At 38.2% G+C, this 18,658-nt stretch overlaps 2 protein-coding genes across 8 annotated transcripts in view; both read right to left on the bottom strand.

The window, feature by feature from the left end:
- Positions 1 to 3,923, bottom strand: part of LOC107091711 (serine protease HTRA1A-like) — a 37,162-nt gene extending 33,239 nt beyond the window's left edge. Inside the window, exon 1 of the mRNA XM_015385806.1 lies at positions 3,317 to 3,923. Within this exon, the coding sequence (XP_015241292.1) occupies positions 3,317 to 3,770 (454 nt within the window). The 5' untranslated portion in view covers positions 3,771 to 3,923. The remainder of the gene's footprint in view (positions 1 to 3,316) is intronic.
- A 6,409-nt stretch (positions 3,924 to 10,332) lies between these two features.
- The window catches only part of LOC107091710 (pleckstrin homology domain-containing family A member 1-like), a 33,941-nt gene continuing 25,615 nt past the window's right edge, over positions 10,333 to 18,658 (bottom strand). For 3 of the 7 annotated variants that reach the window (XM_015385804.1, XM_015385802.1, XM_015385805.1), the window contains 2 exons: positions 18,512 to 18,601; positions 10,333 to 11,841 (listed from right to left, as the gene is read on the bottom strand). In XM_015385804.1, the coding sequence (XP_015241290.1) occupies positions 11,476 to 11,841; positions 18,512 to 18,601 (456 nt within the window). In that variant the 3' untranslated portion in view covers positions 10,333 to 11,475. Of the gene's footprint in view, positions 11,842 to 11,966; positions 12,181 to 14,439; positions 14,515 to 17,109; positions 17,184 to 18,511; positions 18,602 to 18,658 lie in introns of all 7 variants that reach the window. The other 4 variants (XR_001481537.1, XR_001481539.1, XM_015385803.1 and 1 more) reach the window with 4 other exon arrangements.

The following is an 18,658-nucleotide window of genomic DNA, read 5'->3' as shown; positions in this document are numbered from 1 at the left end:
ACCAACATAGCAGCTGTTTTTAAACAAAAAGTGCATTGCCTGACATAAGGCCTGGCTTAGAACGGTTCATGATGTTGATGTTTCTCATTAGTATACATGGTTGTTTTATAAAATAAATCAAGGAATTGATATGACAATCAGTGAGGCAAAAGCTTTTAAGGCACAACCAGATGTTTTCTGCTCTCTGATTTAATATTACAGGTCACGGTCTTCACTGTTCTACCAACAGAAAAGTTGTTAAAGCTTTGCGTCACATCCAGACCATTTAATAAAGGATTACATGCCTGTATGGATGCATTTACAACACGCTGAAGGAGGTAAAGCTTCCTAAGTGCCATTTTAGGTTGTTTTTATTATTTGCCACTTATCTCACCCATAGTACACTATCTAATGCATAAGAGCTTGACTTCTGCCTAGACGTTATTCAGGTTATCTGGGGGAATTATCTCTTTGGTAGCGGTTTGAGCTCTGGCTGCTGTTCTGGTTCTGAGGTTATTTTTATCCACCTTTAAACATTCCTTACATATCAACTAAATAACACTGCCCTAAACCATTGGCAACAAGAAATCAAGCTGATTTCCATTGACCGGGTTTCCATCCCAAAGCTCCAATCAACCTTTACATAAGTGGTGCAGTTCATGCCTTCATCCAGTCAGGCGAAAGAGAAAACAATCCTCAGTTTGAGGCTCACTCTGTTGGGAAGGAAAAGGAAACCCAGTTGAATAGCGGCTCTTGTTGTCAAAGACACAAGGATATTGTGTGCTACTCTGAGCTACAACATCTGTGTAAACTACAGAGCATTCAGAAAGGTTGGATCAGCCCAGTGAGAGCTGATGGGGTCAGGCCAAAGAGCTGGTAGGAAAGCAAGAATTATATTAGCTTTAGCTATACTAAATGTTTCAAGTTTTTTTTCAATATAAAAACATCATAAGAATATCAATAAACTAGAGTAGTTGTGTTAATATAGTGTCTTTGAGTGTCTTCCATGTACAGAATATTTGCTAAGACTTTTTTTCTTGTATAAATGACATGGAAAAGGCGTCTTTTGGTTCTGTTGAGGTGTTCTGAAGCCTAGGTTACTTTAATAGCACCCTTCAACTCATCTGCTGGGGATATATTGTCTCTCATATTTCTCTTGGCACTACTCCCTAAATTCTATTAGATTTAGGTCAAGTGAGTTTGCTGAGCTGTGAAGCATGTTAACCCCTTGATGGCTGGATTTATATAAATGTGATTTTTGCCTTTAAGTAGTTAGTAAATTGAGATCTGTACATTTCTATTGATGTAAAAAAAATTGTGACAACAATTCTAATTCTAATGTTCAATGAGACTGTGATGGACCAGTTGTACCAGGAACGAGTGCTTGTTCAGTCCAACTGAATATGTAAATACTGACTTTGGGTGAAAATACACTAGGGCTGTAACTAATGATTAATTTGCAAAATTGATTAATCTGCAGATTATTTTTTCTGATTAATAATGGGATAGCAAAAGGCTCCTTAAAGAACACTTTTTATTAAATTAAACCAGGTAGAACAAAAAAAAAAAATCCACTTAAGGAGTTCTAGGTGGAGCATATTGACAGACAAAAAAATATGTTTATCTTGAATGCAAAATGTTAACACTTTTTTTACAACTTTGGTATAATTGCTGCTCAAGTTGGGGGGCTCTGTCAGGTAAAGTTTGTTTCAGAGTCTCTTTGCTCAAGTTAACGAATAATTAATCAATTACTAAATTAGTTGATGATTATTTAAATTATCAATTAATCATGATGAATCCGATTAATTGTTTCAGCCCTAATATATACACTGTTTGTGAAATAGTAATATCAACAGTTTGCATCATATTTGCAACAAAAGACCCTGGAGGGGTCTATACCATGGTCATCACAGCAGGTATTGGTACTTTTGGCTGTAAGTCTTGAAGCTAGTTAATTGTATAATCCCATAAGGCTCATTAGCAGAGGAAGGCATGAAGTGTCTTGGAGTTAATTAGTGGATGACAGTGCTGACATCACAGTGACCCATGACCAATGGATGGCACGGGCTCCCCAAACCATCACTGACTGTGGAAATTGTACCCTGGACATAAAGCTGCTTGGGCTCATTTAAAAAAGCATTGCTTTGTGTCATAAACAAGCTGACCTCAAACCAAAGGTGCCATCATGGAATATGAGGTTGAATAAAACTCACCAAAAAGCCTTGGATGCACTTCAGTCTGGGATTTTCACACCCTAGGAACCTAACATTCAAATTTAGTTGAATATTCGTTCTTTTATTTATCACTTGTAGATAAATTATTTCTAGATTAGTTATTTCTCCACATATTCTACCATGTTTTCCTTTTACTTAACTTTCTGGTAATAAGCTGGAACAGAGAACTTCAATGGTCTTGGAAAGGGTGTCTATAACTATCCGGTCAGCAGTCTTCCTCAGGATTGTGTGGATACAAACAAAACAGCTGTGACATTCAATTATGCTAAAAAATGATGTTTTGAAAACTGATTTTGGGTTTTAATTCTGTATAAGCCATAACACAAATGGCGGAAAATAACTTCTGATATTTATTGCAAGTGCTACAGTAATAACCCTCCAACTTTTTAATCTCCTAAACTCAAGGGCCTTTGGTAGGGACACTATAGATCTTAAGTTGAATTGGTCAGATGTCATTGGTCCAACTCATTATGCATGCTCCTATTTTTTTTATGCTTGACATGAGCATCAGGGCGCATTTCGTTTAAACAGCATTTTTTGTTACATTTATACAAAATGTATAAGCACTACACACAAAATATGCTGTTTATGAATGTTTGAAGCATCGGAATGATGCAAAATTGGGACAACTTAACACTTTGACAAGGGTTCATTTGAAATTACCAGTGACTAGGACGGAAGGTAAATATGTGCCTTTTTAACCAAATATAGTCTAAATATGTCTGTTGTTTATGTATTTATCCAGTGTTTTCTTTTGAAGAAATAGAATTGTGCAGAGTTAAAACGGAGGTAAAACCCATTCTTATTTTTTTTTATCTGATATGCTGATATTCTCTGTATTGTAAAACAAAGCAAAATAACATATTCAAGGGACTGCAAATAGATTTATTGTATTTACATAGGCATAGAACTATAAGAGGAACTGACACTGAGCATTTAAATTGTTAACTTTAATATACAAGTTGTGAGAAAAGAAGCAACTGCCGCAATAACATTTTATTGTTTATTATAAAGATGTTATTTAGATAGAATTATTGGTAGGGACATGTCCCTATGGTCCCTATGCAAACATACTTGCCTAATGGAAGCCACCTAAATCTCACCTTTCCCGCAGGCTCCCCGCTGAATGAAGAGGACAGGTGGCTGCTGCAGCTTCTGCGCCCTGCGGCTCACCCTCTTCAGCTCGCAGATACTGCGGTAAGACACCCCGTCGCTCCCGCACACCGGCTCCGTGGTCTTGCAAACGCAGATCCCGCCTTTGCTTCTCCTCCTCACCGTGACGCTGTACGCCACCCCGCTGGAGATGGAGCACTCCAGCCCGTCTCCGCACACCGGATCGCCCAGCTTGCCCCCGCCGCCGCAGGCTTCTCCCTCTCCGGACGCGCACACCGTGCAGCAGCGGCAGACATCCAGGGCTTGTCCCGCCGGACAGTCGGCCGGCAGACGGGGACACATGGATTTGACGCACACAGAGGGGCATCCGACCACGAAACGACTGGAGCTCTGCGCATCTGCCTGCACTGACGCTGCGGCCACGCACAACAAGAACCAAAACATTGTCCAAACAACTACAAGATGATTTTAAAAAGTAAAAAACAAAGTTTGAATTAAAAAAAAAGAAGAAAAGTTCGACCCCGGTTTGTTGGGCTATGGGATGGGAGAGCTCTTTGCTGAGGGGGGAGTCATTGCAGCTGGAGAGGCATTTATCAGAACCTCGGCGCAACCAATCTCTGCGCACGTTTTTACTGGCACCGCATCACACACGCAACTTTCCACTCAGTGGGGAAAATGCATGGGGAGTGGTGCGTTCACGGGACGCACTGAACGGGAAAAAGTGGTTATCAAGAGTTTGAAAGTTTCTGAAAAATAGAACATGTGGAAAATGCAGAAGGAGATGCAGGCAGTGAAATATCTTATCCAAATAATCCAGTCTGAGAGCAAGATTAAGAAAAACAAATTATCTAATCTCATCTGATCTAAACCAACAGAAATGTTGGGGCACAACTGGAAGTAGGCATATTTTTGATCACCTTACATTTATATCAGTATGACACTTTACCCTAGATTATTTAGCTTTTGGCAAAATAAACAATATCATACTGAAAATAACAATGTTTTATGTAGAATATAATTAGATAATTAGATTAATAGAATAGAATAGAATAGAATAGAATAGAATAGGAAACCCCTGTTTGTCCCTCAGTGGGGAAATTAAAGTGTTACATCAGCAAAAGATTATAGCTAAAGTTGTCACACAAAACTTGAGCTTAAAAAGTGTATTAAAAACACCAGAATAAATGACAGAGTTAAGAAATAAACAAATTAAATACTGTACTGTAAAGTGTTTTTACAATATAAATACTGTGCGTCTGGAGAATAACAAATCTATAAACAGCTGTTGACATTTTTACAGTAATGGATATTTGAAAAAAGCAATGGCAGATATGCGCAAAAATAACATCAGCATGTTATTTAACTGATTAAGACTGTATGAATGTATATGTGTATATCTTTGAGGTGAAAATACTCTGTTTTACAGCTATACTATTACAAATGATTACAATAATAAAGAAAAAATGGATATCAATAGTAAATTTGTCTGGGATGCAACAAAATAGTAAAGTAAGTGGTAAAGTAAAAGGATGTGAACACTTTCATGTGTTTTTATAATATTGAGAAAAAATTTTAAACAATGTAAGTTGTACACACTGCAAATCTGATAGCTGAACATGTGCCTTTAAGTATTTTTAATATATAGAATAGACATCTCATTAATTTCAATGTCCTTAAAAGAAATCCCTGTTTAGTGATGCTGAATAACCCATCTGAGGTTAGCCAGTCCACATTGAAGGAGGGATGATTAAACCCAGCTCAGATTATTACTAGTAAAGCAAAATACAGCTGCAGTTTTTAGATCATATTTTCTAGGTGTTTATACAGTGGGAGGGAACCCTTTCAGACAGTATCTAAGTGTCTGAAACCTTCTTTAGACACTAAGAGCTTCAAGTTGCTTTCACACCTAACCTTTGCATTATTTTTTATTCTGGATGAGTTCAGTTTCTGGAACAGATCATGCTAATATAAACCGATTCAAGTAACCTCAAGGAGGTTACAAGTGCTGATCTTGGCCCGGTTTATGCAGATTCTGTAGTGTGAATGATGCCCATACTAGACCCAAAACAGGAAGACAGAATGTGAGGTAATAGCAGCACATTGGAGAAGAAGAAGAGTAGAACAGGGGGAAAAACAAACTGTGTGCATACATTTGAAGACAAAAAAATGATATTTTGGGGATTAGTGGGATTGTAACGATCTGCAGGCACACAAATTTGTTCATACATCAGGTAAAACAATTAAAATTTCATTGTGAAGAAAATTGCACCATCTAAGGGAATTAATTTAATCACCTCTATAGTTCCCTAGACTGGACCAGCTGTGGAAAAGGGCCCTGAAGCCTGATTCATGCTTGAAACGTGTGCAAGGTCCACGCCGCCAAACTACATCATTCTAGCACCCACGCCCCTCCACGCAGCGTCTGCGCATCTGATTTTCTGCACCGCGCACCTAGGAAAATTAATAACTGCATGCACAGCTGCATGCTGAAACATATATAAACATCTTGAGTACGGGTCTACACATGTTAATAATATCACCATGATCAACAGATTGCGAAAAACAGTAAATAAATTATCGTGACACTAGGATAACACAAAAAGGTTTTTTAAGAATGTTGGAAACAGCTTTGTTTTTTTACTGCTCCATTCTGTGTGGTGCTGCAAGCTGGCAGTCAGCCAGAGTTTGCCAGAATATTTATTCAGGGTGGAAATTCTGCAGCAGTTTAAAAGCTGCAAATACTGTGTTCAGTGTGTCTGATTTCCTCATGGAATATATGTATGTCACGCGTAACCCTGTCTTCAGTCAACCCGTTGCTGTATGGCGCCCTGGGGGACTGCCATACTGCTCTAAGAGATGTGATTTAGGGAGGCCAGTAGGTGGTGGATCTAAAATAATGTCACATTTGGGGGCAAATTAGACGCAAAATGTCTAAGCTGGAAGCCATTGCTGGATCTCTTTATTGAATTATGTGAGAAATCTCAGAATATGAAAATAAAATCAACTAAACATCCCAAAAAACTTTAAAAGTGCTCAGAGACCAGCTCAGAGACATAGTCTTCCCTGGGCCTCCTCCCAGTGGGAGATGGCTGGAACACCTCCAGAGGGAGGCATCAAGGGGGCATCCAAAAAAGATGTCCGGGCCACCTGGGTGACTCCTCTCGATGTGGAGGAGAAGGGGCTCTGCTTTGAGCATCTCCCAAGTGACCGAGCTCCTCGTCCTCTCTCTATGGGAGAGCTCAGCCACTCATACCACGACATATCAGTGCAGCAGCCGCACTGACCCGTCTACCAATCCATCATTTTCTCTACTTATAACAAAAGACAGGCATAGACTACAAGCAAATGTGTCACAAAATCCAAAAAGAACTTAACAAAGAAAACCAATTCAGACAAAGTATTTCAGTCATCATAAAGGACTGGTTTCAACCTTCACTTTCAGGGCGGAAAAGGTTGTGCCGGGCAGCAAAACCTCTGATAATGATTCTAAATCAATTCTAAATCACTATCTAATAAATAAATACCAGTTGCTACAGTTGGATAGGCTGGATTTCCTTATTCCTCTCATCATGTTGTTCTTTCTAACATTATGTTCCTAATCTTTTCTTATATCTTCACCTGCGGATCATTCTTCCTTCCTCAAATCTGCAATTTGGTATTTCTCATCCCTCTCTTTTTTGCCAAAAAATTAGAAATATCTTGACTTTTAAATTCCCTTTTTATTACGATCTGCAAAAATTAGTCATCTTATTATGGCATTAAGTCTATAACTATATGAAACCAGAAATTACCTATCACAGGATGCACAAACCGTTCAATTATTCAATCTTGTTCTCATGGCAGCCAGCTTATTACTTTTACATTACATTTAAGATAAAATGTATATTACAGCAATGTGTTACAGAGTTTTTTTTGGTAAAATTAGAGTTTAATGTAGGCTGTAAGGGGCTGTGGTCAAAGAATTCATAATTAAAATGATTACTTTAATGATATAAATGTGAGGGGGCAAGGCCTTACAGCAGGTGGGCAGTTGCCCCCAATTGACAATTATAGATCAGCTCCTGCAAGGGATGGGCTACGAATGAAAAAAAAAAATATTTAGAGAGCAAAAAAATTAATAGAAAAGAATACAGGTATTTCATTAATTACAAACTTGGAAATTGAGTTTTTATGCTGATGAGTTTTATTTCACCGTCACATTTCAGAGATCGGTGATAAGTAATAGATAATACAGTCACATGATGTGGAAAATATAAAACAGCAAAAACAAACAAAACAACAAAAACATGCATGATTAATTTAGGAAAATTATCTGTTGCCACAGACAATTTATGCATGAAAAATTATCAATATATGTTTTTATGTCATCAATATGATGCTTTATTGTGTTATTGTTGATGAATGTTTCTTCAGTTTTTTTTCTCAACTGGTTACAATACAAATTGCTTCTTGAGAATATTAAAAATACCTTAAACATATGAAAGTTAAGTCTTGGGGGAAATATGTGCCATGAATTAATGCCTAAATGAAGCACTGCTGTTTCTGTGCAAAAGTATTAATCTTTCTCTCTCTTGCAGAAACGTTTCCAAACTCTCTGCAAGAGAAAGTATGGAAACTGCCATACTATGTGGAACCACTTTATAAGACACACACGTGTTTACTAGATTCTAGTACCCTACTTTTGAATAAATTGAAAATAAAACCAAAAGCCTGTGTGTTATTTGCTCCTCACGCAATCCGCAGGGCTGTATTCACTATTTATTTTTTTTTATTTTACTGCTCCCTCATTAATTAGTCACACATGGAACCTTATGGCTAAACCAAGCTATCAGGAGGGGAAACATCGGGAAGATTGTTTGGCTTGTGAAGGTTAATATATCTAACTTAATCTACAAAGTCCTTATAAGAGCTTTGAACTGTTCTTTTATATGACCAAGTTACTAAGTGCCACTAAAGCTCTGTGACACGATGTGGTGTGTTTTGCCATTTAATCCCTTTATTTATCTTTCCCTTTTTAAACAACAGAGCTCTGTTGGATTTAAAAGTCTATTGCCAACTGTAAGATCCCCATAAACGGCACTGCAGTAAATCAGCATCATAAAACGCCTCGATACAGCATTATTGATTGTGAGGAGAAGGATTCATTGAATGGTCCCCGAGTGGGTTTAAACGGAGGGGGAGTTTGTTTGTGGAAGGCTGTCTGGCAATAAAGGGGACTGAGGGTTGGTACCCCCTGCAGAGAGTTTAGGTGAATGCAAGTAGGAAGAGGGCAATTAGAAAGGGAACAGGGCTGCAAAGGAAACAGGGAAACCTAAATTTAAAAAGTGAATGCTATAATTTTAATGCATGAAACCACTCATTGTAAACAAAATTAATGTATCTGGCAGAAACTTTATAGAGTCCTTTGATTATGAAGCAGAACCCTCTTCAGTGTAAATGCATGGCCGACAAATGGTGGGAAAATCTTCAGATGAAAACAACCTCATCTATAAGGAACACCCATTCTCCAACCAGGGGCAGTGAGCACAGCCAAGGATGGAATCGGCTGAGGTCTGTGTGATCTCTCCTCGACAGGCCGCTGTCTCAGCTCTGAACCGAGGTCTAAAAGGAACAGTGGGGCTGTAGTTCAATGCCCAAAACCACATTTAAGTCTCAAAACAGATGATAATAGACTGAGAACAACACTGCTGAAAATATTCATAAGACATGCGTCTGAATTTCCATTTTAGGTCTCATGAAGACGAGTTTTCCTCTTTTAGTGCTCAGGATGTCTAAGAACATCCAAATGAGACGTCATGACTTTGTTACCCTGGGATATAAACATGACGTGACAGAGAGACCCATTTCTTTTAGTCACTGGCCACAAGACTAGACCAGGGCCCATATTTATCTACCCATAATGCACAGTGATTAGCAGGATGGTTAAAAAAAACCCAGCAGCAAACATCGGTGGCCGATACATTTCCATTTGATGCCAAAAATAAAAAGCCTTTCCTCTTCCTACCATCATTAACATAAACGTGGCGTTTTTTGCATAACTGGATCAGGGGACTCAGCTCAAAGCGCTGTACAATAAAAGGATGAATATGTGGAAAATGACCTCATGCTCACTGTTAAGTATGGCAGAGGATTTGTCATACTGTGGGCCTGCTTTATTTCCAAAGACCTGTGGAGCCATGTTAGAGGGAAAAGCATAATAGATTAAGATACAGAGAGCTATTTAATGAACAAACCAAAAGAAACTAAAATGGGTCTTTGCTAAAAGGATAAAAAAAACTATTGCAAAATCAACCAAGAAATGATCCAGCATACAGAACTTAATCTTCTTTGATGAAACATTACACAGACCTAATTCCTAAACGAACCTGTTTGTTGGCAAGAGGGGAAAACTTTCCTAGAGTTTGAGAAGATTATACTCAAAGATCTGTCTGTCTATTTACTCCAACTATTAAAGAGAGTGCTGTAAAAACAGGGTTGCAGCATTTATTGCCAGCAGGGATTGCACTGAGGTAATGGTTTGCATTTTCCCAAATACTTTGATCTCAACACTTTTTATACATCTTAACTGGAGGGTGCCAACAGATATGACTGGCAATATTAATGGTTGTCTCAGAAGTTTTTTTTTTCTACCAAGATTATCTATAAGGGTTAGAAACAGCTTTGAATAAAGAAAAAAAAAAAAAAGGATTTTTAATGAAGTAGAAATCTATCTTAAGGTTCAGTGACATCTTGGAGTGGTTGAGTTTGTAATCACAGAAAGGTGAATCTAATTGCATGTATATCTTAAGCCATTTTCACCTTAATGTATCTCAGGTTAAAATGTGCCAATTTAAAATCTCAACCACTTCCCCTACAGGCATAGTGATCTAAAACATTAAACGAATACAGATATGTAAACCTTATTTCTGCCACAAGAGGGCAGTATGGAGCAAGTCTAGCAAAGAGTGATATTCGTATATAGTGAGTGTATTTTTCTAAAAGTGACAAGGAAAACTTAGACCACGCAGCACATTTGCAGTGTTTATTTCTTTCAAGTCATCCACTTAATAAATAGAAACAATTCAAACACCAGACTGAAATAGGAGTGAAATAGCTCGGGACTACTAGACTGAAGTAAGACAGGCACTTAAAAGAAAAAGAAGGATTAGTGTGCATCATCTAGTAGGATAACAGTGAGTTGTTTCTTTTTAATAACACCGTCAGGTAGCTGCTTAGAATTACACTGGAGGTACAGACACAGTAAAAAAAAAAAAGAAAATCTGATCTAAAAGCATATAAAAACATAAACCTGCAAACTCACAGCAACAGAAAAATCTTTAGATAACCAAAAAGGAAAAGAAACAAGATCACCTGAAGAATCTTTAAAACATTAGCATGCAAATGAAGCAAGTGAATACCCTCAGTGTTTCGCTGTGATGATGATGATTTGATGAGTGACTTTCTGCCGTTTGGTCGGCAAACATACAAGTTAATCACTTTATCCTTTACGTCTAAATGCCGCAAAGCACGCAAATCCAGTCTGAAAATGAAGCCGATTCAGCCTATGGTTTTGTTCTTCATTAATACCAACAGGAGGTGGAATAAACAAGCGAGGGCAGCTTTATGTGAGTGGTTATAACTTTATGCTAAAGCCCATCCCACAGAGATACCTGAAAACAAAGAGGTCAGAGGCAGATTTTCAAGCATATGTACTTTTTGCTGCAAACATTTACTTCTTACCGTTTTATCCAGTGTTGGTAAAATTAGTGTGTACATGAACCGGAGCAAATTTAAAAAAAAAACAAACAAAAAAGTTCACTCTTTTTTCAAACACTAATGAAAAAGCTTGCATTTTAAAAGCTCCCTTATTTCGTTGGCACAATTTTATTTATAAAAATCTCTGTGCCTAAACGTGTTAAAATAAAGCCTTGATGCTGAAGTTCGTTCAGAGCAGGTCAAACATGTAGTTTAGATTTGACAGCCTCTGGAGTTCAGGGGTTTAGGTGAACGCTGGGTTGCTTTTGGCAGAGGAGTGCAGCTTCGCCGGCTCCATGGTCGTATGTGGATGAAGGGTTTGTATTACTTTTTTTTTTTTTTTGTTAACCAAAGCCTGGATTCTCAGGTTTTCCTGTTCAACAGATGGAAGCCTTCTAGTCCAGCTTAGAGTGGGTCAGACCTGACTCACTGGCAGATCAGCATCATCAAGGTCCGGATTAGTTTCAGGAACTAGGGGCTCGAAGCTGCTGCGACGTCTCCACGGCGACTCCTCGGAGTCTGCCATGTCGACTGTAGGAGGCGGGGACGTCACTTGGCGAGGCGCGTCTCCTGCAGGGACAGGCGGGCCGGCGTGTGGCTGTGAATGGGGCGCGGCAGCAGGCTCATGAAGTGCTCGCTGTCCCACGCCAGGCTGCGAGCGTGTGCTGCACGAGACAGCATCCCCCCGCTCTGGGTAGCATGGTTGCACGGTAGATATGGGCGAGCGAGGGACGGGGGGACCCGCTGGGCTGCGGTAGAATGTGGGACGGTTGCTGAGTTCCTGTAGTGAGACACAACAGGGTGGGGGGTGGGGGGGGATAAAGAAAGACCAGCTGCTATTAGTGACTAAAAAATATATATTTCTGGTAAACATGGTTAATTTAAAGATTAGATTAGATTTAGCACCGGTATGTGGAGTCTGAAGCAGCTTGAAGGCTGTAGAAGCTGAAGAGGGTGGGATTAAGACTGGAGATAGTGGTGGTGTTGGTAGTAGTGGAAGCAGGAATAGGGAGTGTCAGCGGGTTTAGGTTGCAAAGGAAATTTAAAACAGAGAGCCTTTGGAAGCAGTGTTTGGCTGTTGCTTATTATTTCACAGCTTTTCATAGTCAGTTTTCAGTCTCTGGAAAAAAAAGAAGCAGGAGAAGAAAGAAAACAGGACAGAGACAGTGAAAGCAGAGAAGTCGTCGCCACTGAGCAGCCGGTGAAGGCTTAGTAAGACAAACATGACAGCAATAGAGCAACACTAGAGTGCAGCAAAGGCATCTGGCACCTCTGAGCTTCCATAGTTTAAAAACATAACTCTGCCTCAGTAAAACGCCTACTGATCCTTTCATGTGATGCGTTTAATAATCAAAACCGAAAAAGTGTTTTTCCTGGGAAAGGTGTAAAAAGATTGAAATTCATCTTTTAATCCCACACTGGGACCTCTGGGGACATTAAAGTGGTGTACATTTAGTAACTGTGGAGGGAAAATACATTTTTAGGTAAATTTAATTTACTTAAATGCATAATTGGAAAATTAATGGTCACCCTAATGACCTTATTTTGAATAAAAATGTAATAAAAAACTTTTGCAGACATTTATCCTTTGCTTATTAAACTTAAACAGTTTATCTGTGATTCTAGTGATTTATAATCTTTCACTGGGGAATAAATATGGTGACAAGGAGGTGAATGTGTTTTCATGCAGTCCTACCATTGTTTGCTTCCATAACAATAAACCTCTTACATGGCAACTGGTTTCTTGGGAGTGATGGTAGAAGAATAACCTTTAAGGCAGTTCAACTTGGTAGATTAGACCAAAATTGACATTTCCAGGAACAAACCATCTAGAATTCCAAAAAACAAAAAACAAAACAAAAAGAAAAACAATTCCCTGGAGTTCGTTTCCAAGTTTGAAGACGTTTTGCTTCCCATCCAGGAAGCTTTTTCCAATTCAAAATTACATTATTAGCGTTGAGTTTGAGGTTTTATACAGTACAAAAAGCCTTGTTTTTGTTTTGAAAACATGGAAATTGGAACAGACGAAGGGGTCAACCAATTTGGAGTGGGGGTCCTTTGGTTCCAATTTGCATGTTTTCAAAACAAAAACAAGGCTTTGTTGGGCTAATGTATAAAACTCAAGCTCAACGTTATTCCTGTCATTTTGAATAGAAAAAGCTTCCTGGATGGGAAGCAAAACGTCTTCAAACCTGGAAACCAAGTCCAGTGGATTGTTTTTAATTTTTTTGAATGACTATGACCTGGATGACTGAGCACCTTCACCAGCAACCATCTAGAATATCTGACAGAGCATTTAAAACCACTGCTGAGTGCAGAAGGATTTATGTTGCCACACGTTCCCTGCCTAAAGACTCTCCTAACTGCGGTTAAAGTGCACAACTTGGTCAACTATTTGTAATATGAGGAAGTCGTGAATAAAAATCTGGCGGGGAGTACCAGAGTACTGGGTATTGTCCATGACTAGGTTTTTAGGAAGAATGATCTGAGGGTCGTAAAGTGATTTATTGGAAATAAAAATCCACGTCCTTCAAAGGCCACCTTAAGGCAGCTGGGTAATCCATGAGGAGAGAGCAATCTGTTCCTGCTCCCACAGCTCAGACAGAAAGATAACAAAATGATCTTCCCTTTTTGTTTTCCACTCACAATTTTTGTTCTGGGTGTGTAAATGATAGCTTTATGACACGTCTTATGGAGTATTTTGCTCTCGTCCACTTCCTCCTCCTCCTTCATTAATCCCAAAGTACTGATTTTTCCCTCAACTATGAATAATCAGAGCCAAATAAACTTTGTTCTTGTTACTTTGAGAACAAGAACTAATCCATCAGTTCTCCCAGAGCTCATAATGACCTTTACCCCCTGTTCTACATCCTTTATAAAAACAGAGGAGAGAATGTGGGACTAGGGATGGTTAGAAACGTAAGGTCAAATAAATTAGCTATAAAGTTTTATAAAAGATGAGCATTTATTTGTTTTACTGGCAAAAAAGTAAAACATCTAGTAACTATAGATGGATTTTCTGAAGGTTTTATTGTTTCTGTTAATTCTTCCAACCATTTATCAGGAGACTCATTATATCAATTCAAAATGTCCAAAGTGACTCTATATTCCAGGGCTTTTTAGGAAGTTTATAACTTATTACAACGGTGAATACCTGAAACTTACCCACAGTTCTATGATAGATTTTAAACACATTGAATAAACTTTTATAGACCTGAAACATTGTGACGTAGCTAAACAATAAACACATAATCTGCAGGTTTGGATATGAAGATTAGAGTTCCATAGAAAAAAAAATGTTTAGCACACAAAGGGAGTCAACAGGTTAACACATATATCTGGTTATCACATGGGAGAGAAAGACGAAAGTAAAACATACAGGCAGCGAACAGGAGGGAACAGGAGAGACAAGCAGGATGTCACACATCTAAGACAGGTACACAGCTGCAGCAGGCTGCAGAGAGAACAAGGCGTGGAGGGAGAGAGAAGGTGTGAATGACAGCAACAATGACAAACAGAAAGAGTATTTACAGTCAGGCTGCTGGGAAAGTCACTGTCTCTGGGATTTCTTTCTTTTTTTTTTTTTTTTTTACTGATATGCAGCCATTTAAACATCACTATCTGAAAAAGGCAATGGAGACATAACCATCCAATTAAAAATAGGTGCGTTAAAGGCCTAATATTTACAGTAACATCTATCAGATGTATGCAGTACACAACCAGACTCTCCAAATTATTAAATAATATACTACATTCAACAGGGAGGGATCTCATCTTTTTTACGTATGCAATGCCTGCATGTCACTCATAAGTTACCAATTAACCTCATAAATCAAACACAGGGCTGAGTATCAAGGTGGTATCTTGTTTTATGGATGAGGTTTTACAAAGAAAACTGATATTTATGATGTATTTAAGCCTGTGTGTTCCACAGTGATGCTACTGTGCATGCACACGTTTCATCATGACCTTGGGCTCCAATCAACCTGAACACAGGATCCACAGCTTATAGCCAACCTTTATGAGTTTAGCCCAAGAAAAAGAGAGAAAAGAGAAATGAAGAAGCGAAAAGAAAAAGGGGATATAGTGAGAGAGCTTGCCGAGTTATCGCAGCCATATTTAGGATGTGCTTGCTACTTACAAAGCTGTGAAAAAGAATAAGGTTCCTTATGAATTTCCTTTGCTTTGATCATTTTGGTTCACATAAATTCTAACTTCCTGAAAAAAGATCAATCATTATTTAAAAAGGTTTTTTCGATTTATTTCATTTAGGAAAGGGAATAAAAAGCTATCAAAACCAGCTCGGAGCCCATGTGGAAAAACAGCCTCCTAAAGCTAATAAGTGATTGATCCAGCGTCGACAAATGCCATCTAGAATAGAAAATCCCTTTATTGTCCAACTATAAAAAGACTTGCAATGAGTTTTTAATGTGGCAGCAAAAGAACTACAGCCCACCCCACCTTACAATAATGTTTTGATTCAACCAAAACCATAAATGGACGCACAATGATCCCAATTCTTACACCAGGTTATTCCAAAACCATCATCTCACCTGTTTCTTCTAATGACCCCTCAGATGTGAACAAGTGCTTAGATTATCAGACCCAAAATGAATTTGAGATCAACATTACAAACCAACAGCCAGAAATTCTCATTTAAGAGATTATATATATATATATATATATATATATATATATATTTGTTTATATTATTATTTTTTTTTTTTTTGACAGAAGGCCAAATTTAATTCCATCAGCGGCAGAAACTCATCCAAGTCCTAAAGCTGTAAAGCAGCCCCGGATCATCACACCACCTCCACTGTGTTTACATTGTACAACAAAGGTCTTATTTTTTTTTTTTTTTTGGTTTGTGGCTTTTACAGCCTCCAGGAAAAGATGAGACTTGTGTTGGTCATCTTAACCAAGGTAAACCAGTCCTGCAGGGCTACAATACAGTGAGATTTCTGAAACCCCCTAAATGAGTTGTCACTGTGATCCTGGAGTAACTTCATTTTAGTGGCCATTCCTGGGAAGCCTAAAAACTGGCTTTCATCTTCTTTCCAAGATCTCTGGTATTATTTCTAATCTGTTCTTGAACTTCCTTAGATAAGAAGAGCTCTGCTTTTCCAGATCTTAAACTTTATATTGCCTGTCAGCTTTTATGTTGGTGGCTCCACAGGTCTGCTAAAATTCAGGCCCTGGATGTTTGTGGTCAAATTAATCACAGACATTGAGGAATCAGTTAAATTTAGGAGGTTAATTCGCAATTCACAGGGCCATGTTGGTTTGGATAGCTTAAAACTTTTTTAAATTAGCTTTTGTATCCATTCAGGTGATCTTAGTCTGATACTAAACTTTGTTACAGGAACATGAATATCAAAGTATGACAAACAAAAGGAATCTCTAAGGGAGCAAATACGTTTTCACAGCAGTAGTACTAGATCTGGTTTTAGGTCTTAACTATTTGTAAAGCAGCCATTTTCACACATTCAATTTAATCCTAAATATCTGGAAATGCTCTAACGAGGTTACATGTGCAAACAGACACATGTACTCGGGGGACTTTTGCTCGAACAATATCAGGACCATAGAAGGTTGGAGAAATCTAAATAATTTCTTACTTCCATGAGGAAGTTGATGTAAATTATAAAACATATAATAATCAAAGAAATAGGCTGACTTCACTTTCAATATATGGGCTGTTCAGGGATTTTATCAGATTTTATTAACGTCCTTACGGAAAAACATTTCATGACAAACGCTTTTATGCCTTTTTTGCTTTAGTCAGACGTTACCTTCATACGCGCTCAAGTTTCAGACAACATGTCACTAAAAATCTCTTAGTCTCTGTATAAACAGCCACTGTAGTCTGAAAATAAAAAGCTAATTTTAAAGGAAATTCAGTTGAACATTGTTTTTAATGTTCAATGTGTGAAAAGAGCAAATATCTACAACCAAAGCGCCAGCCAGTGAGAGGGGGGGAGAAAATAAAAAGTACTGGAAAGGTGAACTTATAGCTTGTAAGGGGGATTTAGACGAGCTGACATACGTGCTGCTGCACTCCCCGATTCGAGATGTATACCTCTGTATACAGGGGTTCGACAGCCGTCTGGCCTGCCGCATCTGCAACAACACAGTGCACAGCAGGATTAGAGCAGATGGGTGGGATCCCGGGGCGACAGGACGGAGGTGGAGAGATTGTGATAAAGTAGGAAAAGGAAGAAGAGAAAGTAAGAAAAGAGGAAGAACAGCTAGAGAAAAAAATGGATTTTTAGAGAGATTGGGAGTCACAGAACGGTTCCAGGAAGCAGAGGTTTTGTTTATTTCTCAGCACCTTTCAGCTTTACCTGTCATTTGCTGCATCTTGTGTACTTACAAAAGTGTATAATTTACAAAACTCTGGTACTTTTCAGGACCTGCAGCAGAAAACTGACCCAGGCACTTTGTGAAATGTCTAATCTTTTGATTGTTTAACAGACACTGAATTTTACAAGGAGAATTAAATAAATTAACACGCTTATGATTGGTGTTTGGTGATGAGAAGTGGTAAAAAAAAAAACAACAAAAAAAATAAGGCTTGAAAGGCTCCATGCAATTACTGAATCTCTTTGCAGATCTATGTTCTAGACCAACATAAATTAGAACGTAATCGTAAATGGAAGAATTTTTTTTTTCCTCCCCTGCATCTTTTTTTTTTTTTTCCATTAACAGGAAACATTCTCTGAGTAAATATTTTGCAGAACCTCCTTTCTCTCTGGTCTGGATCCCTTTAGTTTATTTACAGTAAAAAGAGGGATGCTTGTGCAAGTAGATGTCTTGGTTAAGTTGGCCGATTTGCTATACTGTTTAATGAATCACATGATGGATGCAGTAGTTCTCAGTAAGATTAGCAAAAACTGGGAGATGGCTTCCTTTTGTGATCTATTAGCTTTCTATTAGCAATTCTATGACAAACCCCATACAGCTGTAGTGAGCCTCTATATCACCTTAACACACAGGTGGACTCCAGTTACTGAATTTAAACGCATTTGGATATTTTTAGGGGTGCTGACACATGTTTTTTTTTATATTTTTATTTGTACTGAATATAAATACTTTTAGTTTTACTTTACATGTAGGGGCTGATTTGTGTTGGTCTGTTTCATAAAATCTAAATAAATACAGTTAGGATGGAGGTTTCAATATGACAGAATATAAAAGAGGTCAAGGATAATAATTACAAGGCTGTTTGGTAACCAGAGTATAACTTACTTTCAGTTTATCCACATTATGACTTCAAAACTGCTACCCGATGTAAGTTAAAAGATGTTTATCAAGAAAAAAATGGGTGAAAATTATTTTCTTTTGTTGTTTTTTTGCTTGAAAGAAATTGAATTGAAAACTCCTACCACTAGATGTCAGTGTAATTCTCAAGTTCTGCTAGTCTTCCTTTTTCCCTGAATGATACTTACTGTAGCAGCTGACCTCCCAGGACCCCGCTGGGCTACAATGGCCCCTGAGACAGCCTTTATCCAACTGTGCATCTCCTCCGGACTGTCCGCCTAGTAGAGAAAAAAGAAAAAAAATTGTGGAGAAGAAATGGAAGTAACATGAGCTGA

Source organism: Cyprinodon variegatus, unplaced genomic scaffold, assembly GCF_000732505.1.
Source record: "Cyprinodon variegatus isolate N-32 unplaced genomic scaffold, C_variegatus-1.0 Scaffold348, whole genome shotgun sequence".
NCBI lineage: Eukaryota > Metazoa > Chordata > Actinopteri > Cyprinodontiformes > Cyprinodontidae > Cyprinodon > Cyprinodon variegatus.
The sequence above is the reverse complement of the archived record's forward strand: the minus strand, read 5'-3'. Positions and strand labels throughout refer to the sequence as shown.